General features: G+C 41.6%; 1 protein-coding gene across 1 annotated transcript in view; it reads right to left on the minus strand.

Annotated features, from left to right (window-relative positions):
* Positions 1-24,307, minus strand: part of LOC104374787 (glypican-5) — a 384,054-nt gene that overhangs the window by 346,550 nt on the left and 13,197 nt on the right. The window contains exon 2 of the mRNA XM_086618456.1: positions 10,968-11,129. Within this exon, the coding sequence (XP_086474582.1) occupies positions 10,968-11,129 (162 nt within the window). The remainder of the gene's footprint in view (positions 1-10,967; positions 11,130-24,307) is intronic.

A 24,307-nucleotide genomic window follows, 5' to 3' on the forward strand; every position in this document is an offset into this window, starting at 1 on the left:
ACCTGGGAAGCCATGTCATTCTACAGGAACAAAATTTTGAGAAGCAAATTCTGAACTAAGACAAAGCACAGAAACTCTGAAGTCTCATCTAAAAATCTCAACATCACAAACATGCTTGTAAACATGAAGGCTGCCCTTATACTGAAAAACGTGATCCTGTTGCTTTTACACACCCTTCATCCATGTATAGTCCTCTGTTTCATGTTACAGAAACACTGTAATCTTCCTGGGACTGGCACAGTTTTTTGGGTTTTTATATACAGGAGAGTGAAGTCCTAGCCCATAAATGAAATATCACACATGAGAGTAACAAGTCATTTTCTGTTAATGATTGAAAGAAAAAAATCTATCCTCTCTTTCTACAACTATACACACCTAACAGTGTAGCTCAATAATGCACTATGTTACACAGCATTACTAGAAGGCATATATACAAACTGCTCTAAAAAGTAAAAAACAAAAAACGCATCTGTGTAACAGATGGTGAATTTTTTTCTGAAAAAAAAGATTTCAGAAGACATTAGACATTTGCCTCCTAAAATAAGGTAAGAAAATAATGAAAGTGTATTTCCTAATGCCAGTTAACCTGAAAAAAATTATTTTCTGAGTAAAATTCTTTTCATCCATTCAGAGTCTACAGTTGGTAGAAGAGAGCACACCACCAACTGAAGTGTCACACTACCAGTACTGGGGCATGGAGCTGAGTTTTGAATGTACTGTCTTCTCCTGAACATACTTGCTTTGAGATATCTGCTCTCTTAACCTTGTCAGTCTCGCTCAATCATTTTCTTTTTGAAGTCTGAAAAGGCAATACTGATAACCAAGTAAGGATTTCCTGTAAATCAGTCCTTTTGCGTTTAGTTTGTTATCTCCAACGTTTTTTTTTTCTCTCCTATTTTCACTCAATTGCCCAGTTTCAATGTTGCAGTACCTACACTCTTGGTCAAAGAAAACCTAAAATTTTGCATCTAGAAATAGCCTAAAAGAATGTCTTTCCTGTTTTCAATCTCGCAATAAAAGGACTAATAGAACAACAAAGGGAAGTTTATCATCAAAACACTACCCCCCACCCATAAACTGAAGGACAGTCAATGGCTCTTTTTTTATTCCAGGAAAGTTTTGTTCAGGAACTATCATCATACACTTACACTCCTATTCAAAAAATTTGTCCGAACACATTGCCTCTCAAGGTCTTCATCCATTTTTTTTCCACAAAATGTCAGACTAACTCTGGCAAGCAGGAACTTGGACTTGATTGCACTGAGAACAATTTCCTAAGATTTGCTGAAATACTCAAACAGCCAGCAGCAGAGTCCCTGGGATGGGGGACTTCATATAATTAGAGCCCGAGCTGTAACACCACCTGTATGGAAATGCCATGTCAGAACAGAAGTGAAACAGATGGAGAAAGCTACCCCCTCCTCCACCTCCTACTCCACAGCAAGAAGGCCACTGAAATTTCACAAGACCTTTGTGAATAAAGTGTGTAACTCCCAAAGAAAGGCGACACTAAACGAGATTCCAGAAGCCCTGTCACAAAAATGTTGCCCTCACAACAGCCACCATGTTAAAGCCTCCCCAGGTAGTCAAGCTCTCAGATTCATTTGCTCACTCTGCTTTTGCAGGTTTTTCTTAATTTTCTTTTTTTTTTTTTTTTAGGAATGAACACTTTCTCTACAGATATTTTTGTGTTTTCTTTCTCTCTGGACTAATTTATCATTGATTTATTGGACTACACTATACCACACTTTTATACTCTGGAGATACAGTCAACAGCCTGACAAGGTACTGGAAAGAATAAAGAGAAAGAAAAATATAATTACTACAAAGACAGGTGAAATATGAACAGAGAGATAGAAGATGACCAAACACATGATGTGTGTGTTCATTACCATTCTTGTTCTAGCCCCAGCATGCCCTACCCACATTGCATGAACAACAGTTATAAATAGATAATGAAGAGACTGTCCCTGCCCCAAATTCCTTACATCCTAGGTATCAAATGATAGCCAAAACCCAACAGGCTTAGGAGTCAAGTTTATGTTATGGTCATAAAGGCTAAATGGATGGTATCTAACTTAAATTATTTGCTGTTTCCTTTTAAATGTATTTAATGTATATTTCTCTCACCACTTCACATGGAATTATACCACCTTTTCAAAGCCTTGGGCAAAACAATTCTGTAAAATCTGTATTTCATCACTTTCAGAAGTAACAAAGATATCTAAACAATGTAACACTTTTGCTTAACAGTCAAAGCACTATAGTTCTAGTAACCCATCAAAAACTTTGATACTCATAAGTATGTAATGATTACCAATATAAGCTTCTGGCAAGACTGACAATATCCAATTATCCTCAAGCACAGTTCTGCCTACGGCATTCTTGAAAAACAACTGCACACTATTTCATAAATCAAACATGCATATAACATCTAGGAACTCTTATAATAAGTGAACTACTCGCAATTCTGGTGACTCCACAGTACCACTGTCGATTGCCAACTGATATAAGGTCATTACCATGTAATAAATACGACTTGATACAAGGTTTTCCTATGTTTAAGAAGAAATCTATTAACAATACAGCTACTAGCTCCAATTATCCTATAAAGACTTCTGTGGACGTGATCTTTATTACTAGATACGGTTTGCAAGATAGCGATGTACATCCCATGGCTAGAATTAAGTGCTCTTCCTAGGTTTTCATTAAATTTTCCACTTGAATTTGCTATTTTGAAAACAAAGTCACCGGAATTTTCTGATGAAAGAGTGTGATTTCCTCCCTTATCCCTCCCTTTGATTTTTCCTGTGTTCTTTTAAAGATTAATAATTTCTTCTTCCTAACAAGCTGCCCAAATGACAAGGAGCAGTAGAGGGATACATTAATGCAATCAGAAACGCACAAAAATTACCAAGGTCAACAGTTCTTTACATCACCATAGCAGATAGGGATGCTAATAAAACACCAGGATCACAGGTACTGTAGAGATCCAGGATAAAGCATGGTGCAGGTCTCAGAGCTGCCAATAAAACAAAGGGCAAACAACAGCTAGTAGATACACCAGGGAGGAAGGAGGAAAAGGGGCAAGAGCATGGCAAACCTGGTCAGAATAACGGGCAGTGGAGTCAGCATATTTTGGGCTGACCTTTCACAAGTATTTTGTTTATCATGACCTTAAGGGTACGTTTTAAGAACAGCATTTAAAGGAAGACAATGAAGGCACAGAAGATCTTTACAGCACACACTTCTCTAGCATGAAAGACAGCATAAGAAAAAACAAAAAAGGTACTCATCTGATTTTTTTATACTAAGTGAATAAAAAGGCTGACATTACTGGCCTGTGACAGTAACTGACACTTAGATGATGAATCACAGGTGACTAGCAGCATGGGCTACACTGAAAAATACGGGATGAAAAGCATATATCAGATGCAGGAGGTCAGCACTATCGAGGAAACCAAGAATGTGATCACGAGCCTGACTAGGGAAATCATCTTTTCAGCAGGATTCAAATAACCTTGAGAAAACAGTAAAAAACACTGGATACTTGATTTTCATAATGTATACTATGGGAGATGAAACAGTATGGGAAAAAAGAGTCTTAGAGGACACGAGAGGCTGGGATGAACTTCTGCACACACTCATTTTATGTTTGATATGCTCTACAGAAAAATTTTAAAGATGAAGGTTTATTTGGTTTTTTTCCACATTTAACTTTCAGCTTATATGTATATAGAAATAAAGCACAGTACTTGAATTATTTATGGACACTAGACCATCATAGTGATTCCAATTTCTATGAAAAATGGAACAATACAAGACATCAGGTGAGAAACACCTTCATTCTCTTGTAATCTACAGCACGAAAATCTCGATCTGAATCTACAATCTTAACAAAAGTGTACACACAGCTTCTGAAAAGTTATTTTCAGAATATTTCCTATTATTCCAAAGGATCACAGGCAGTCTTTCAGCCAAAAAAAGAATGCCTCACACCATTTGAAATATTTAGAGATGGAACACACACAAGCTGCATATTGAATTCAATAATGACCATTCACAATGTAATGTTAATATTTACTCACGGTCTCTGGCACATCTCCAAGATTTTCTTTTAGTTTTGCACATTCAGAAGATAAAAGGTGAGAGCATTAGGGAATATCACATTGCAAACTATTATTTTTATATTTTGCTGAGAAAAGGACAATTACAGGAAAGAATTTAACACCCCTTCCCTCACTCCACACGCAAAGACTGAAGTCTTAGCAAAGCCTTGGGCTCTAAAATCATAAATGGCGCACAGATGATGAGTAACTACGCTGGCAATAACTACACTTTAAAACAATAAAACTTAAGAATCAAGTGACACCATGTAACTAGTAGGTAGCATGTATAAAGCAAGTAACCTGATGCATAATTAAATTGCAGTGAGCATGTGGTCAACACGCCAAATTTCTTTGTGGTAGTCCAAAGATAACCTGGTGAAAGTGGGATTCATGGACAGCAGCCCCAACAAAAGATGGTTACAGCAACAGACAATAGGTCCATCTCAGCCTTGAGTTATCGTTCTCCAAAGAACAACAGGGTAAGAAAAAGAGGAAAGTGTGTTCATATTTCTGATATGTTTCCCTGTTCATTTACTGGCCATGGGACAAGACTGTATTAGGTGGCCCTGCAGCCTCACCACTGTGACAGTACCTACATGCAGCACGGGGAAATACACGGCAGCTGCTGACATTTCATCAGTGGAGATGGCACCCACAAAGACGATTAAAACAGAATGGCAGACTCAGAAGGTAATCTCCCACAGAGGTAATGCTCCATCACTATCACACATAAGTTTCTTGATTACTCAAACTACTTAATACTAACGGACTCTGGCTCTCCTACCCTACAGTTCTTAATCTCTTGTTGCCTCCACCCACCATAAGCTGTTTTACAGTGGATGGCAAACCAGGGAAATTCCTTCCTCTGAACTGATGGCACGCTAAGCACGCTGGATTCATGAACTTTCAAGTAGTACCAAAACATAAAGGAAGGAATCTTATCACTAAGGAATTGATGCAGAATACACCTTCCTCATACTGCGCTGCTCTGAAAACTGACCTGGTCCACACTTAGGGCAAAGTAGCCCAATTGTGCCAAGATCAAGGACAAAACGAGCGTCTCGCTCTTCCAGTGAATACCTCAGAAGAGTACAATCAGCCAAAATTCCCTTCCTCTCCAAGATCCCTATAAGTCAGAAATACTTTTTAGAGGGATCAGAAGAGGTCACACAGATAAACTAAGTTGCATTCTTGGCTCTTCCTATGGTATCACGTGCTACTTTAGGAATTATGTTTCCTGCCTCCGTGCCTCACTTTATCCATCTCTAGCACCAATACACCCACACTGAAATCCTTTCCAAAAAATGCTTAAAACCTACAGATAGAAAGTACCTTAAAAAGAGCCATGTTTATGTTTCTATAGAGAAAAGCAACAGCCAAAAAAAAGGCTGGTTTTGTCATATGAATGAAGACAGTCTTCTCCCACCTCAAGCCCCACCCAAGACAGACAGCAGCAGTACATGTGTATGCAGTTCACACATGCAAGACTACAGCTAAAAAGGAATATTCCAGCCTCCCTTGGGCTGCATACATAAAACAGGCTTTCATTCCAGCTAGAAAACACAGCCTGTTTGGAGCATTGGAACAGGAATGAATGGTATACAGGAGATGGACAGAAATACTCTAACGGAGCCTCTCTCTCCTCTCTCTCTGTAGGGAGTCATTTCTGCATTGAGTCAAAACCAAATTATACATCTCAGCCAGCTTTCAGCTCCAAGGTCAGCTGAGTACAAAACTCTGCTTAGCGGGGTTATACAAGTGGAAAGGGGTGGGTAACAATTTGTCTGAATAAAAGACCAAGTACTACCGGACTACAAAAAAAAAACTATTTAAAAAACAATACTTCTGCATTTCTATAATCCAGCAGTAAATAAAGGAAACCAGAGGCATTGCTGGTGATAGCTGGCAGGTTTCTGTTGGTGATGGTTGGCTTTTTTTTTAAATAGCTCATTGATTTTGGACTGCATCCATCTCCAGCATTGTGACTACACTTCATATAGTAATTAACGACAAACTAGAGCGCACTTCTCCAGCCAAGTCTTTTTTGTTTTGTAAATTTCGTTGCACTTCAACACCATTAACCAGTCACCCCTATTTCAAGCAGATATTCCTAAATTCAGTAAAAATAAATGTCAGCAACACTGCAACTCAGCCAAATTAAAATGGAGAATGTTTTTGACTCCATATGGCTCTGAGTGCCAGCGTACTGTGTTACTTGTTTATGGGAACGTTCAAGCCAGTTGATTACCAGACCCACTAATGGTATCCATCTCAAGACCCCCAGAAGTCAGCTGACCATTCACTAGGGAGGATGCCAGACCAAAAATTTTGTGCTTGTGGACTTTTTGGATGAACCAGCATCAACTTCCAGGCATTTTACTGACAAACAGGAGTCCTGGGCACCATCCCTGCTACACCAGGTCTCCTCCCTCTCCACTTTGTACCATTCATGTCCTTCCCAGTTGCCTGCTTGGATCAGATAACAGAGAAAAACAATGTGTGTGCACAGCCATGCCACTGCAACTCCTGATATTAGAAACAGCAGCCAGGAGTTTCCCCAATTACCATCTCCTCATCCCACATAAAGCAGAACATAAGCACAGCTTTGCCAAACCACTTGAGTTAGGAGCGAGAGGAACAGCATGCTATAAAGCTCATCCATCCTTCTATAGTTGGGAGAATATGGGAACACCTGGCCCTGCCATTTTGCCATTTGACCCTCTCAAGGTCAAATGAACGCTATTTCAGAGAAACGACACAAAATTATCACTTTATGACCAACATACTTTCATTCACAAATGAGCTTTCTCTTCAGAGGCTGTGAGTGAAAAATTCCTATTGCCTGCTGTAAAAACAAAAAGTGCAGCAAAGAATAGTATTTTTTTTTTAAACTGCTGAGCTCAAAGCTTTTCACTGTACCTCTGATGCCTGCTAATTTGGTGACTGAAATGTGATGTAGGTTTCTAAGTATCTTGTTCTGCCTCTCTGCAAAGATCATCAACAGAACAAATAAATTACCAGTGTTTGGATTCTCATTACCTCAAATTAGCCTCAGCATAGGATGGCAGGAGCAGAGCCAAGCTGCCTGTGGGTCCTTACACAGCACCTGTTGGCACTCCATAAAGGACACAAAAAAGAGAGGGCAGGTTTCTCTCTGCTGTCTGCCCACAACAAAGCCTTCCCATCAGACTATTGATACCTCTTCTGACAGCAACTTTCAGCCTGCACACCCACACCACTTTTAATCCACTAACAATGAATCACAGTTGCCTTGCTTGGAAGCGTCCCCAGGGAGTGCAAGGACTGCATGAGGGAATTGGGGGGGGAACAGAGAGATGACTGTGCCAAGGAACATGTAGCATCACCCTTAAGACATAAATCTAACATAAAACAATACATTTGTTTACACACAAGCCTAAAAAAAGTTGGGACAAAACCCAGTAAGTTCAAAGGAGAATATTCTGGTTATCAGAGGGGAAAGCAAGTTACAAAATGAAAGCATCCTGTTTGATCATTCACGTAAATAGTTCTGCTGGGCATTGCAGACCGCAGCCACAGCAACAGACAGAAAGATGGGCACATCTTTGCATAGGACAAACTGACTCACTCCAAGATGCATCCAAAACAAACTCATCTGTGAAGAGCCAGACAGTGACACACTAGGATCACTACAACAGGCACATTCTCTGTTATGCTGCTCCTATTACAGTTTGGCACACTTAGACATCTCATCCACTCAGTCCACCTTGCCTATGACTCCATTTGGAGCAGAGTCACTAATAATACATCTGTAGAGTGATTAACACCATGATTATGATTTTTAGGCTACACCATGGACCAAAACACTAAGAGAAAGTGAATCCAGAAGCTTTCCATGAAACCATTCCCCAGAGGCCTGGTTACATTCAACACGCCCAACACCCAAAAGATTTTGCGACAATGTATGATTCTGCATGAGCTGATTCTGATGACATCCTTCCCAAGCAGCCAGCTAGCCCTTTCCTTCCTGCCTCTCTCCCTTCCTCCTGTTACTAATGGGGAGGGCATTTTACAGCCTGCAGCTGATGTCAATGTGCCTCTTCCTACTCAAATCAGGTGTAACAGCAATAGCATTTCAGACACAAATTCAAGCAAAAAACATCCATGCAGAAGCTTGATTTATTAAGTGTTTGACCAAGGTCTGGGCTGCCAATATTGAAAAACTTAAACGGAGGAAAAATAGCAGGATTGACCTTAGTGCTAAGGCTGTCCAAATATAACAAGTCTGCCCACAGCTGTGGTATATTTGATCAAGTCTTACAGACTAATTATTTTGCACAACTAAATCCAGCACCTGTGAAAATTGTCCTATTTCAGCTGTGGGTAAAGCTACTTAAATAACATTTTCAATTTCAAAAAGAAAAATGAAAACAAAAATCTCTTCAAGTCCCAAATGTCCACAGACAACTGCAATACGAAGAGGGAATATTTAACTGAACTCATAACAAAGAACTACTCACATGAGAAACCTCCTTCCTAGTAATACTTGTGGTATCTAACTGCAGGTCCTCAGAACTGTCTCTTGACTTCCATGAAGGAAAATAAGGAGATGAGAACTTAAACACATTCTCTCTGTTCCCCCCCTCCAAAAAAAGTGGCTCTCTCTTTCCACTGAAATTTAATTCCCACCACTGCGTTCTCAAAGCCAGACTCCTGAAAATCTATTTCTTATACCATATTAGTCTTGAAAATTATCAGTATGGCTGTAACATTAATGTTATTGTCTGCTAAAAATGCATAAAAAGCAGTTAAGATTTCTCTTCCTCAGCAGTAGGCAGCAAGGCTAACTACTGCTTTGCTTTGACTACACTAACAGCACTAAAAATCTGTGTGTATATATAAGAGAAAAGAAATTGTGCATGAAAATTGTACAAATAAACACCACCACATACAGATAAATAGTCTTTTTTTTTTAGCAAGTCTGAGCCAGTTCTTACTGCTGCAAGAAACATGAAATCTGAAAGGAACCTGAAAGCTTCTAAAATAAGGACATTTCTTTTCTCAGACTTTAAACGTGCTTTTCACACACTCACACTTTATCATTCAAAATAGCAACAAACCAAAACAGACCAAAAGGACAGAGTTAATTCAATGCAAAGATCTTCCCTCTCGGTAAATGTCTCACACAGTACTACTCTTAGCAACAGAATGTTTATACAGCACAAGATAAAGAGAGAGGCTTTTCACTGACACCTGGGACAAAACCAAAGAACAAAAGCAGCTCTCAGTGCAAAAGAGGAAAGTTATATTTTTCAAGTGTTCCCACCTAATGTAGACAGAAGACCGGCTGTAACAAGTTACAACAACCAACCTATTTACCTACTTCCAGAGAAATGCTTGTAAATTTAAACTGTGTGAAATGTCTAACTACTTCTTTCATTCTATCAAAAGGCCTCATGAGCAATGGACAATAAAGCCTCTGGCTTGACCTAAAGGGGCTGGTAGGTTAATCTATTCTGACCTTCTCTTTATTCAATCATGATACTGAAAGATTGCTTGAATAACTTACCAGCATTTAACAATGCCAACAGTCATCCTTTTACTACAGTGTTCCTTCAAAGTGCCCTCCAAACAAATTTTTAAATCATGGGGAATATTAAAAATTTTCAAAAATTAGTTGTAAAACAAACCAAAATGCCATATCTCACTCATTGGTACAGAACAGAGGAAAGAGAGGTAAATGACCAAAAGCAGAAGAAAACTTTTGCCTCACCCTTGCATGTCTCTTTCAGGCTTCCACCATCACTTATCATCAATTTTAGATAATATGCTATTTCTTATTAACTGTCACTCACATCTTTTATTTATAGAAAGATACTAGAAGAAACTAGACAAAAAAGCTATTTGATAAAAACTGCCTTGCAACAACGGGCTTAATCATACAGACCTCAACACTTTGTATTTTAATAACTACTGGCTTGCTTTCAAAACCCATTCCGTGAGGGTGCTCAGCACTAAACATACCAAAGCAGTGACTTAAAATTAAGCACATAGTTAGGCCCACAGAAGTCAGTAAGCTGGATTCATCACTCCATGATTGATTTAATCACTCAACTCATATATTTAAAGTTCACAGCCCATGCTTAAATGCCGTTCTGGAGAAAAGTCTCCAATGCTCAACACTGTATAGTACACAGTCCTACACAAGCATTTTCCTCCCTTTTAACAGTACAATAACCATCTGTATGGAGACACTAATAGACTTACATCAACCTGTTAGAGCAAGACAGCTTTGAGAACAGCAAAAGTTATGAGAACAGACTTTCAGCACAGGTTCTTTCAAGCATTCATATTGGTGTGGCTGTAATTCTTGAAAACGGATCACTCTTCATGTGACCCACCAGGTAGTGAAACATTTTGACATGAAGGGAGTGCTGTGTTCTCATTTGACATATCAGTTAGGGCACTTACTCTTCACCATCAACAAATGCATTTTCATTTAGCTTTCTATACTCGTAAGCAGTTTGGCAACACAAGAAAATAACAAAAAACAAACAGCATCAGGCGCCTAAATGACATGTGAAAAAGCCTTGAAAAAAATCCATGCCAATCTTTTTTAAAATGGTCCCAGGAACAAGGTCTAAGCTTAAATCTATTCCTAATTAGACTCAGGCAAACGCTTAAAATACCAGCCAAGATTAAGTGCCATCACCTTTTACCAAAAACTGGATCATCAAAGAACAGGGAAGTAAACCATAAGCCAACGACTACAGCATGCAATGCAAGAGAAGTGAAAAACAAAGGAAAGCTTTTCCCTCTGATTGCAGAGGATACTTTTATAAACTACTCATAGGACTGCAGTACCTCACAAGTTCCTACCTTGAAAAGCTGTGATATGACCAACAATCATGTATTTCAGTTCAAAGTTGAGTGCCTGGATACTTTGAGTCCTCTCCCTTCGAACAGCTGCCTGGTAGCTTTCTTCCATTTTTTTGGTGCAACACGTTGGTGCTCGATGTTGACAGATCTGTAAATCTGACTCTTAAAGCAAACAAAAAAAACACAATAATTAGAAAACCTTCCAAGCTTACACCATAGAAGTAAATAATGCTTCTTTAAATTAAAAGAACCACCATGTTTAAAATTTTGAAACAAAACACAACCCATAAGGAATGACATTGTGAAACTTATTGTCTCAAGGACACTAATTTATGACTGTTTCACCTAAATTTGGGTATCATCACATTAATCAGCTGCTAACTTATTTTACTTGTTAAAATTGGGCTTTTAACACAAGCCCAATGTGCTTAAGCACAAAGTAATCTAAACAGTCAAGGGTGTATCAGAATCACTGCAGATCCACATTCAACGGGGCAACATTTCCACGGTACACCTTGTGTTAACAGCATCATAACTTGAACATCTCAGTAAAAATCATGCCTCAAATTAGGATGCAATATTCACCTGTGTAGTGCCTCAAGGAACCACTTATTCACCTCTTATACTTAGGAGTTGAAAGATTTTTTTTTTTGAGGCTTCCCCAAGAAGCTCATAAAAAGAAAAAAGGCATTTGAGTTTTCTAAAAGCTATGGTAGCTGAAGTGGCTTTCCTCCCACCTCCCTCTAGTTTTAACATGTTTAGTTCCTTTCTGAATCAGATTTCAAAACAAAACAAGCAGCAATAGTTGCCACAAAAACAGAATTTATTTCTCCAACCGCCTCAGTTTAGCTGTCTAGGGCCAGAGGTAAGTAACTCCACACAGAGAGATCCAGAGCTACCTACAACCGCTGGGAAGTCAGAGACTGCTCTTTCAATTTCTAGGCTTAACTCCTAGTGCAAGTCAACAAGTATTCACTTGAACCGCAATGAACTGGTTTTAACTTACTAGATCTCCATTTACTTAACAATAATCTTGAAATTTTTGAAACCAAGTTCTAGCTTGCCTATACGTAATGTAAAGGCACAGAAATCACACCCACCTCACAACTACTTAGATAGCTGAAAGTTGATTAAAAACTTATTTTGTGTAATACTTTTTGGGAGGTTTTTTTGTTGTTGTTTGTGGTGGTTGGTTTGGTTTTGGTTTGTTTGTTTGGGTTTTTTTTAAATCATTTCATCTTTGCGTATGTTTCAGTAAGTTTAGTGTCCTTGATTAGGAAACCCACGTCACACAAAGTTGTGATGGACACTCAGGGTCTATTTGCTCTTCTACAACATGGGATTTGCAGGTGCCAGAAAGGAGCTGTATCAGACTACAGATAAATATTATTCTGGTGCTTCACAAATACATGTTTTAAGAAGGAGACAAAAAAAACAAGGGACTATTAAGTAGAGCAAATCCAAAACCAAAGGCATGAAAAAAAAACGAAAACAAAACCAAAACAAAACCCAATGGGGCACCAATGGCTGGAAACAGCCCTTATTCTCCAAGAGGCCATATTCCTTCAGAGGATTTCACTCCAGTCACCACAGAACGCGTGGACCAGGCCTTGTGACAGAAATATTAACGAGCAATTACACGGCATTAATCCTCACCAGCCAGCCTTGCAGGTTAACACACAGCAGGACTCCACATACAGTTGACAACGATGAAAAACAAGAGGGTACAAGGATGCAGACTGAAAAAGTAGTAGAGGAACATCCACGCAAGCAGGCTCTGCTCAGAGCCAGCTCCGGGTCAACAGCTCCCTGAGAGCAGAATTGCAGAGAGGAGCTCCAATACGCTCCCTCGGCAGGAAAAAAACAAACGTAGAGCTGGCTGAAACATTTAATCTGACTTGAAGATATTGCTTCCCATTTACAACTACTCTCATTTGAAAGTGCAGCTGATTTATGTCAAAAAGGTCAAAACCAAAGTGAAATATTTCACTTTACCTATGTTTTTATATCGGTTCACAAACAAACATCAAAGTTGTCACAGACTGGACTGACTCAGGATACTACTTTGGACATGGATTTGTTTCATGCTTGGATATAAACTCAAATATAGGAAAACACAACTCTGCCCACTCAAGTTTGAAGTCCTAAACTCTGCTGAAAGACCTTGGGACAGGGCATCACGCATGGGCGTACGCTGGCAGGAGGCTAAAAGCAGCCGCGGGAGGGCTGCGCGCTCGTCACCGGCTGGGCACGCTCGCCTGCTCTCGTCTGCCAGAGAAGCTGTCCCAGGTCGAAATTAGCTTCTTGGCCAGGCTAATTTTGACTTGGATTGGTTCCCTGATCCAGTTCACCCCATGAACATACGTTTGTTCTGTCACGAGGAACTAGGGGTCAGGGAAGGACCACCTCCCTTAGCTGCCACCACAAAGCAAATGCGAAATTATAGTACAGACTAAGTCAGTTTTGTAAATAGGTGTCTGAACAGAGGGGTTCTAAATGGTACTCAGCATCTGCCATGTCCAGCTGCTGTTACTCAAAGCGTTTCTCCTTATAGTAGCCCTCTGAATTTTTGTCTGAAAGGCTTTTGCAAAGCTGAGACCTGTATCAAAGGGTTTGAAATACGGAGCGCTCCATGCTGACTCCATGCCAGTCCTGGCAAGGAAGGCACACACAGCTATCAGTGCTGCGCCAAGCGTTCCCCTTGGAACCACAGCACCGCAGGAACCTTTAAGAATACAGCTATCTCAGCTGGAACTGCACTCCCGGGATTCCCCACCCAGCCATCTCCTACAACGAATACTGCAAGAGCCCAAAGATGAGTTTGTGTTGGTCTAGAGCCAAATGATGCAAAGGGCACTTAAATAGAAACAGCACTAAGCCCCTGACAGTTGAGGAGCCTGATGTAGAACACAGAGCATTAGAAGACCAGCAAAGAGCAAGCCCCGCTCCCCTAGCAGTACTATCAGGTCACTACTGTCACGCACAGAGCTTGGCAGTTTCACTTGCTTCGATACTAGCCCAAGGGTATCACTTTTAACACAATTATAGAAATGTAATAAAAGTTTTCAGTACTATATGCATGCCTGGGTGCTGAAATCAAATTAGAACTGATAAGTAATATCTTGAAGTGTTTAATAACTCTGACACTAAAATTAGTTTATCTCATCTCTTTCATCTTAATGCAAAATACCCTCTCCAAAAGAAAAAGAAGAGAGGAGGAATACAGTGACCTGGCAGAGACCGAGCGGCACGCTGCATGGACACTGCTGAGATGCAGCTCTCACCCCAGAGACAGGCAGCACCCCACACTCTACTCTAGGACGGGCACTGCCAATGAGCACCAGAGACAACCTTGTGGGCAAACTCCTCCTTGAAGTTTTGCAACAAAGCCATTCTATACACCAGAGAAAAAGCACTATTTGTGAATGAGAGAAGAAAACTTACCAACAGCAGTATTTCAGCAATTTATCCTGCTAATTTCCCTCTAGGACTGTCTCACCTGCTTTCTCCAAGCTGCCCCTTACTTCCTAACTAATAACTTAGTTTGGAAGGAACCTCTAGTTCAACTTTCCCCTTAAAGCAGGACAAACTACATAAGGGCTTCATTCAGCCACGTTTTGAGCACCTCCAAGGATGGATGATCCCACAACTTCTCAGGGCTCTTGTTTCAATATTTGAGCATCCTTGTTGTTAAAAGAAAAAGTAATTTAAAAAACTGTATCTCATGAGAATTTCCCATGTTCCAACTGTGTCCATTGCTTCTCAGCACATCAATCACCATGTGCCTGCAAGAATCTGGCTCCACTTTCTCTACTCCTCCCAATACATAGTTGAAGACAGCCGTACTATCTCCCTTAATCTTCTCTTCCTACAACTGAACAAACCCCGCTCCCTATTCGCACAAGCGCTCCAGCCCCCTGACCATGACGGGAGCCCTCTGCTAGACTAACTCTATGCCATAGATGTGAAGCACCTGCTCCCCAAGATGCCTCTCTGTATTTCATTTCTTTGTGTGTGAACTTACTACTGGAGCAGAACACCTTCCACTGTACATACCTTCAATTCTAAAAGGCTTATAGCTTTCTTAAAACAAATCAATTTTATGCTTCAGATCAGATGGAAGGTGACTGACAATTATGTACATTATTTTTCTGTTCAAGTCTGTTTTTCCCTTGAGTACTGGTTAAAACTGCAGCTAAGCCTTTTATTTTTTAAAGTAGGCAAACTATAGACTTTACAACCTCACTGTTATTATAAAAAACAAAGTATCTTGCTCTGCTTTGAAAAACAAAATCACATTCGAAGAGCAAGAAAAATTATACTACACTGGAGTCTAAAGCATGAGTGGTTTGGAAAGCAACAACGATCCCTACTCCAAACTCCTCTGCAACTCTAAAACACTTAATACATGCCAAAGGCATTGCCTTTAAACACCTCCCTGTCACAATTATAAATGACTTAAGGTGCCAAACGCACAGAAAACTGCATCCTTACCTGATGCCTATCTGGCCAGCTCTACTGAAATCGGCTGTGGAGATGTGTTCGTTTTAGATCAGCAGAGGGTTTGGGCTCCATTCTGAACTTTGGTACAAATAAAGTCAGAGAGACTTTGGCCATTGAAGCTAGCTGAATTAGTGTAAGTTCCAAAAAGCAGAGGCCTGTTTAGCAAATAAAATGAGCTTCTTCCAAAAGCTAAATATATATTCATTTTGTTAACTGACCATGCATAATTTAACAGTTCTTTAACACACAGTGGAGATGTCAGCTGTTCTGCACTGTCTTTTAAAATGCTGTCCACACTGTAAAAGCTATACTCAAACCAGAAAGCCAGACTACTCAATCTACCTTCACCAACTTTTTCAAAGACAGACTGATTTTTGAGTCTCAAAAAAAGTTGAGCCTATAGCTTCCACTGCACAGAATACTCCTAAGCAAGCATAATCAGAGGACGAGCTCAGTGGGATCCATCTTCTCACAGTTTTTATTCCTTTGTATTTTGAAACACTTCTCAACAGTATTTCCAAACAAAGCTTTAGTCCAAAGCCTGAGATTTTCATGTTGCACAATGTCTTCAAAGACTCCAAGATTGATTATGTCCCAGTACCACAGAGGAAGGTGCCAAAATTACCTTGCATTGTGTCTGGCCCAGCTGAACAAGAGCCAACACTTTGTCCTCCTTGAGACTCATCTGTCTGGTGCAGCTGCTGCCTCAGCTAGAGGAAAATTCAGCAATTAAAACCCAACTAATTTAGGAGAGGAGACCAAATCAAATGAAATAGGAAGCAATTTTCAACCAGGGCTCCCCCTGCAACTACTTGGTGCATGAGAAAAGCCTATGCTAGCCCAGCCACACCTGGGAAAGGGAATCCAGCCACTGTAGGCTGCCAGAAGTTTGTGAGGTCCTTTCTTTATGTAGCTCTTGTGCCTCAGCAGTGCTAAAGCCATTGTTACCCTCCGCTGCAAGGCTGCTGTCCTCATCCACAGAAACATAAGCCATCCTCACCTAGCAGGGAGCACAGCTCGCCGCACACAAACTCACAGCACAGCTCAGTCCCGTTGTGACTAATAAAACGTTTTCAACTAGAAAGACACACAAAGTACATTAAACTCCTCAAGCACAGCGTGTGCATAGCCAAACAGCTACTATTTGATTTGCCAATGTTTAAAATATGGTAATCACTATGCTTGAAGTAGAGCATGCCAGGAATTACCAGAAAAAAATCAACAAGCAAGTGCAACAGACTGATGGGAGCACAGCGCTATGCCCTGGTGCAAGTGACTGTGGTACATCAAACAGCAACTAACCCTACAGACCTTCTGCTCCCGTGAGCAATGAGTAACATCCAGGTAGGCTGCAGGGAGCAGAGACTTTCTCTAAGTCAAAGGGAGATGTCTTCTCTTCCTGCCTCAGATAAACTGTGGCCAGGCCCTCCCACATATATTTTCTAACTAGTCAGAAAGAACCTTTTATCTGTTTCTAACTCTTCCTTCTCTTTTGCTAAAATAATCCCACTACCAGCTCTAATATAAAAATCACATAGACAAACAGTATGTTAAAAGGTCCCTTTAAGGCCAAAAAGCTGAAGAAATACCAAACAGAGCCTGAATTTGTCCCTTCATTCTACATGCAACTTGACAACATGCATATATCCAGCATGACAACTTACAAGTGCTGTTTGGAAAATACAAGCTATGAACATTTCCTTTCCTCTGATCCCTTATTTCATATTGTACATTAACAGAGGTATTGTTTAACTTGATCGGTGGACTTTACATTCTCACTGTTACTCTAAAACACACTGAAGCATCACTAAGGCCATGACCAGCTGTGCTAATCCAGTTGAAATAATCAAAGCTAAAAGATAAACACCTCCAGTTCTATCAGGCACCACTTGAATGACCCACTAATGTAACTACTAGCATGTGTAGCTACTTCCAACTCTAGTCAAGCCAAATAGTTTGCATTAGCTCAAGAGTTTTTCAGTAGACAAAAATAAAATTACGGAAAATCCACAAAATGGGAGGACCGTTTTGATTGCACTGGAATTACGCCAGCAAATTCAAGGGGGGTGGAAATACTGAATGGGAAAGGAAGGGAACAGCAAGAGGCACTAGATGTCATGACTCCAGAGAGCTGGCAGCATCAGCAAGTGCCACAGCTTGCAGGACAGCTGGAGACCATCAGGCACTGGCGCTGGTTGCCTTCCGGAGCAGGAACTCTCCAAAATACACAGGTCTCAAGGGCAGCATCTGCACAATGGAGCGTTGTTAGGCCTGTTGCTAAGTACTTTTTGTCTGAGTTTTTCCCACTTCCCTCTGTTGCATGCCTGGTTCTCACTGCTCTTGTATTCTGATTTTTGGCCTAGTTTCCAAGCCACCTTCTGTCCTACACTATAGATTACTGCAAGCCTACACTCACTAACTTTTTCACCTCAGCTTGTACCTCACAGAACCTTGCCTCATGCCTGGACCCAAAGAGCAGAACGTGTCCGACTGTGCCCTACACTGAACGTCCCTCCACCCACCAAAGCCTACACAACAATTAACTAGCTACTTCCTCCCTTTACTCCTCTGACTCCCTCCTTCTGAACATTTCTCACCCTTCTTGAACAAGGTCCTCTTCTACCGTCCTTCCCCACAGCCACTCCGCTTCCCTTCTGCCTGCCTCCTCCAGCCACCTGCAGACCTGGGGGACGTCCTGGAGAAGCAGAGTAGCTGGGGACATTTCCAGCTCATGAGCTTCAGCTTCCCTGCAAGGAGGAGCCGCTGTTGCAGGAAGACATTTACTCATGCCACTCATCCCCAGTTTTCTTGGTTGTTCCTTGGAAACTCTGGCCGTACCCAGGAGGCTGAAGGCAAACAGCCAAGGCAGCAGTCGCAACCATTATTGCTTATCTCATGCCTGTTACCAGACCTCTGACGTGGTTCCCATGAGCACTCCCCTAATCTGCCCCAGGTACCTTCAACTAGGTTGTTTTTAATAGATGATTTGCCTTAATTGGTCCAATTAAAAAGGAAATTCTGGAGGCACAGGAGCGAGCTGTCCCTGTGTGCCGGAAATCGAGCCGCCGGGGTAGAAAACCAGCTTGGATGACAAAGGAGATTTGGGAATATCTCAAAAGAAAAAGGGATATCTACAAGTCTTGGAAGAATGGGCAGGCATCCAGGAATCAATACAGGGAGGAAGTTAGGACATGTAGGGAGATAATCAGGGAGGCAAAAGCCCACTTGGAACTTAGACTAGCCAGCTCTGTAAGGGACAACAAAAAGTCCTTCTATAAATACATTAATAACAAAAGGAGGGCTAAAGATCACCTCCAGCCCCTACTGGACTCAGGGGGTACGTTAGTCACTAGGGATGAGGACAAGGCTGAGGTCCTTAATGCCTTCTTTGCCTCAGTCTTTAATAATAAGGTCAGCAGTTCCCAGGTGAGCTGGCCTTCGGTGTCTGAGTGCAGGGAGGGAGAGCAAATCGAAGCTCCTGTGATCCAAGAGGTCAAGGATCTGCTCCTTCGGCTGGATGCCCACAAGTCTATGGGGCCTGATGGTATCCACCCGAGAGTCCTGAGAGAGCTGGCAGATGTCATTGCCAAACCCCTGTCCATTATCTTTGGGCAGTCTTGGCTCACTGGGGAAGTTCCGCTGGACTGGAGGCTGGCGGATGTTACCCCCATTTACAAAAAAGGGCGGAAGGAGGATCCGGGGAACTACAGGCCTGTCAGTCTGACCTCGGTGACGGGCAAAGTCATGGAACAGGTTATCTTGAGTGCTATTAATGAGCACATACAGGTTAACCGGGTGATCAGGCCCAGTCAACATGGGTTTATGAAAGGCAGGTCTTGCCAATCAAACCTGATCACCTTCTATGACAGGGTGACCCGCCTGGTTGACGAGGGAAGGGCTGTGGATGTAGTTTTCCTAGACCTCAGTAAAGCCTTTGATACAGTTTCTCATAGTGTTCTGGTTGAGAAACTGGTAACTGCTGGCCTGGATAGGCACACCCTCCTTTGGGTTAAAAACTGGCTGGATGGCCGGGCCCAAAGAGTGGTGGTAAATGGGGCTAAATCCGGCTGGAGGCCGGTCACCAGTGGGGTTCCCCAGGGCTCAGTGCTGGGTCCAGTTCTGTTTAACATCTTTATCAATGACCTGGATGAGGGGATTGAATGTACCCTCAGTAAATTTGCGGACGACACCAAGCTGGGAGGCTGTGTCGATCTGCTCGAGGGTAGGGAGGCCCTTCAGAGGGATTTGAACAGACTGGATCGTTGGGCTGAGGCCAATGGCATGAGCTTTAATAAGGCCAAGTGCAGAGTCCTTCACTTGGGGTGTAAAAACCCCAAGCATCGCTATAGGCTCGGGGAGGAGTGGCTGGAGAGCTGCCTGGCAGAGAAGGACCTGGGGGTGTTGGTTGACTACCGGCTTGATATGAGCCAGCAGTGTGCCCAGGTGGCCAAAAAGGCCAATGGGATACTGGCATGTATCAAGAATAGTGTGACCAGCAGGAGCAGGGAAGTGATCCTGCCCCTGTACTCGGCACTGGTGAGGCTGCACCTGGAATATTGTGTCCAGTTTTGGGCCCCTCGCTTTAAGAGAGATATTGAGCTCCTGGAGCGAGTCCAAAGAAGGGCGACCAAACTGGTCAAGGGGCTGGAAAATAAAACTTATGAGGAGCGGCTGAGGGAGTTGGGGCTGTTTAGCCTGGAAAAGAGGAGGCTGAGGGGAGACCTGATTACGGCCTATAAATACTTGAGAAAAGATGGTGGGGAGGTAGGGGAAGGGCTCTTTACATTAGTGACGGGTGATAGAACAAGAGGAAATGGGCATAAGCTTAGTCAGGGGAGATTCAGGTTGGATGTTAGGAAGTATTTCTTCTCTGAAAGGGTTGTCAGCCACTGGAATAGGCTGCCCAGGGAGGTGGTTGAGTCCCCATCCCTGGATGTGTTTAAGAATAGGGTGGATGAGCTACTTGAGGATATGGTTTAATGGGGATTAGGGATGGTTGGACTCGATGATCTCTAAGGTCTTTTCCAACCTAGAAATCTATGAATCTATGAATCTATGAATTACACGTGGAGCAAGGCAGGTTGCTCCCACAATATACTGTCATAGTGTGTGATGCTGAACAGCTGAGGGCTATAAATCCTTCCTCACTGATGCAGTTGGCTTACAGGGGAGGACCTGGTCTTCAGCTTGATACACTGAAGTAATAAGAGAAGATGGAACACATACACAGGAATGGAAAATCCTGTTACATGTCTACAAAGCACCTACAATTAGAGACCTTTCAGTGGTGCCCAAAACAGCCTGGTTTTCAGTAGAATGTTGGAAGATGCATCTTTGGTGTCAACACCAAATGGCCATAACAGTACTGCTCCTAAATACTCTCAAGGAGCAAAGAAAGGGTGATTAACCTCTCACAGTTCACTACTCCCTCCTCCAGTCTTCTCCCCAACCTCTGCCACCCCCGATCTCAGAAACAGCATAGTTTCAGTAGCAGAAGGCAAGAAACCCACCTTACTTAATCTCAGTCCAAATGGTTAACATTTTAAACTGAGCAGCCAAGAGACTCAGATTGGTAAATGCCAGGTGTTGAGCAGGGCAAGCACTAGCTGCCATGCCCAAGGGAGAACAGAGTGGTCACTGCCTTCAGATCAGACAGGTGATAAATTGTTTTATGCTGATTAAATGAAATAACATCACATCAGCCCAGTGCTAAGTGAGACAAATTCTCTGAATGTGGACCTATCTGGGTGACTTGCTGACAGTAAGATCGGGAATGCTAAAGGACTTGCTAACTCCACAGTACACGCAAATTGAAAAGATTTATGCTCTTGAGGAGCTATCTTTGTTTCTCCTCCTAAAGTGGATATAAAAGCATGAAAACTGGACTGATGCACATAAACTACATTTTAAAACAATCTAGGCTGATAGAGTGGGTCTACATCAGAGGGTTTCTAAATTATTTACTGTAACGTCAACTCCTTCCTCAACTTTCCTGGGACGACATGCATAATTTTAATATAGAGGTGAAAGAAAAATTACAAGAACTTTCATTAATTTATTTAGAGTCTACTATAACTCATCTTTCATTATGCCTCACCACATCCACACCAGAAAATCCCATACATTTCTTCCACCACCAAAAGTCATAAATACATACAAAATATTTCCCAGAGGAGCCTAGTATATCTTCCTGCTCCATATCATCCAAAGACAACAATAAAGTAACAACTGCATTTCTGATCTCCAGTGGGGAAAGCATTTCACTGCCACAGAACTCTGCCTTACAGTACCTGAAGAAAAGTGCCACAGAAACCACACATGGTGGAACGCCTAAAAACTGAAACACACCTATGTAACCCTCTGTGGATTTACAACAAAACTGAAGTTGTTTTTAAATGAAAGATGTCAGTTTCTAGCCCTGTACAATTATAAAGAAAACTTCCAAATGCAAATCAATACAAGGCTGTCTATCTAATTCTACAGGGAGATGAAATAAAATAGCTTTATGAGAGGTGTGAATTGCCTCATTCATCTCAACTTTGAAGCCTAACGATAATTCAGATGTTAACGCCAACTGTTTTATCAATGACAGATGACTTTTTTTTTATAGGAATTGCTTCCTAATATGCTTTACCCGCTGTGGTAAGATCCATATAAGATGGCATAGCACAGAAAATTTCAAAGATATTGATACATTCAAGTTCAATTGTATTTCTTATTCTTTTCATTTTATCTGTCAACATAAAAGTTGTTAAGAAGATTAGAATGGAAGAGGAAACAAAAGCAAAGAAAAAAAATCTAAATGAAGCAAGGGACTAGAATATTTTCAGGCAACAGCCTCAGAAGGCAAAATTGCAAGAAATGGAAAAGTGAGGAATACCAATTCCCTGACCCTCCTTCCTCTCCCCATCGACACCCCCCCCACCCCGAGATTTGAATACTTCCATTTTTTGCTATCTCACTTGAAAGCCATACATGAAGCCAAGTGCTCAGACAACTGTTCTCTTTCCTTTAAGCATATGTATCAGTCTTCCTTAAACATTAATTTTACAGCCCAAATCCCAAATGCTTTTGACCAGTTTAGCCATTTCTGATTCTGAAGTCATGTACCAAAGTTAAGTTATACACAGGCTTACTGGACAGATTCTATCAGAGTCTTCACCAGTACTTGAAATAATTTCCTTAGGATTCCATTCCTCCTTCCATTTTACTACTTTATTTTTAGGGAGAAGAAAGGGGAAAATGCTAGAAACCTGAGTGAAATACCCAAAAATTTGAAGAAAGGCACAACGACCTCTTGATACTATTTACACAACAGGAATAGCAACCATTTACAGAGCTCAGCCAAAACTAAGCAACTGATTACTAGGCAAGACACCCCTCACTAAGGCAAATTCTTCAACTTCATGACCCGTAGCAGTAATTAATTAAAAGAGGCAACAGCAATGCTACAGTATCACAAGGTCTCTGTGTCTGGGTCCCTTTCTTCAGTTCCTTATGCAGATAATTTCACTGCTGTCAGGAGCAGTGACACTGATGTAAAATTAGTTTGTTGTCATCAGCTGGACCCATAGGCATGGGTAGGCAACCTGCAGCAAGCAAGAGAGGAAAGAGCCCAACATACATGACAGTCTAACTAGAGATGAATACTCATTCAGCACGAGCATGCAGAAGAAATAAAATTTGCAAGTGCTCTCAGCAGTGTGGCCCCATACCTCCATGCTAGTCTATTCCTCTGCACATCCCCTGCAGGTAAAGCCAGCAGAGTTGAATGCTTGTTCCGAGTTATGCCACGTTGAAAAGTGCAGGACGATTGCACAGTACTTACGGTTAATGAAAACAGCCTGCAACAACCATCATTCACCACACCCCAAAAGTACCAGCTGACAGCTCCACAGGTCACGTACAAGAGACCAGTAGCCTGTTTCTGATGGTCTAGGCTGAACTTAGATTTATACTCAGATCACTTGTTCCATTCTAGACACCACATGAGCAATATTTGCATACAGGCAGGAGAGAGGCAAGGTAAGTAACGTCAGAGGGCTTCGTTCAGCACCCCTTGATGTCAATGGAGACACTCAGTGGCATCAGTCATATAAAAAACAACTAAATACAGTTAAAGACACAACACTGTGTTGTGCTTCATGCCTCTATGGGGATTTAGTAGTCTCAGATTACCACAGCTCTGAACTCAGTGGGTTTTGGATTAAGTGAATCCTGTTCCAAGAACGCAGAAAAACCCAGACAACTTCCCATTATAAAAATAGTCAAAACCAACAGAAAAATGAACCTACAAAGAATTATAATTTAGCAACATTTTAATTACCTTAGTGACATGCACTTGATTTCAGACAAGTACTTGTAATTTTTAGCTGCATACATTCACTTAAAATCAATGGAAGGTGAAACATTTAAAACCCCAAACACGTGAAGGAGCTGGTGACAGTATTAAGTTGTTCAAAAAGTAGCACGGGCCCACTAGCAAGCTCATCTAGTCCCCATGAAATAAAGGACCATGACAGCATTTCCACTTACACACATGGCTCTTCTGAAGTCAGGAGTGAGAATGGCCTTCTGCCCTTCTTCACTTGTTTTGGCTTTGCTTTGTTCTCTCCACCTAGATCATAGAAAATGTTCTGCTTGTACCAGGAGCAGATTCTACCTGGTGCTTCCCCCAAAGCAGCAGCAATGAGAAATGAAGAATTTCATTAAAGAAGGTCAGTAATTAAATCCCACCTGAAAGGGCCATTCCCCAATTTCTGAGTCCCAGTCACACCTCCCAAGCTGGAAAGCAGCTGAGCTCACTGCATGTGGTGCATCCTGCCACCTCTTCCTGG

The sequence above is a fragment of the Tauraco erythrolophus genome, chromosome 11 (genome assembly GCF_009769465.1).
Source record: "Tauraco erythrolophus isolate bTauEry1 chromosome 11, bTauEry1.pri, whole genome shotgun sequence".
Classification (NCBI taxonomy): Eukaryota; Metazoa; Chordata; class Aves; order Musophagiformes; family Musophagidae; genus Tauraco; species Tauraco erythrolophus.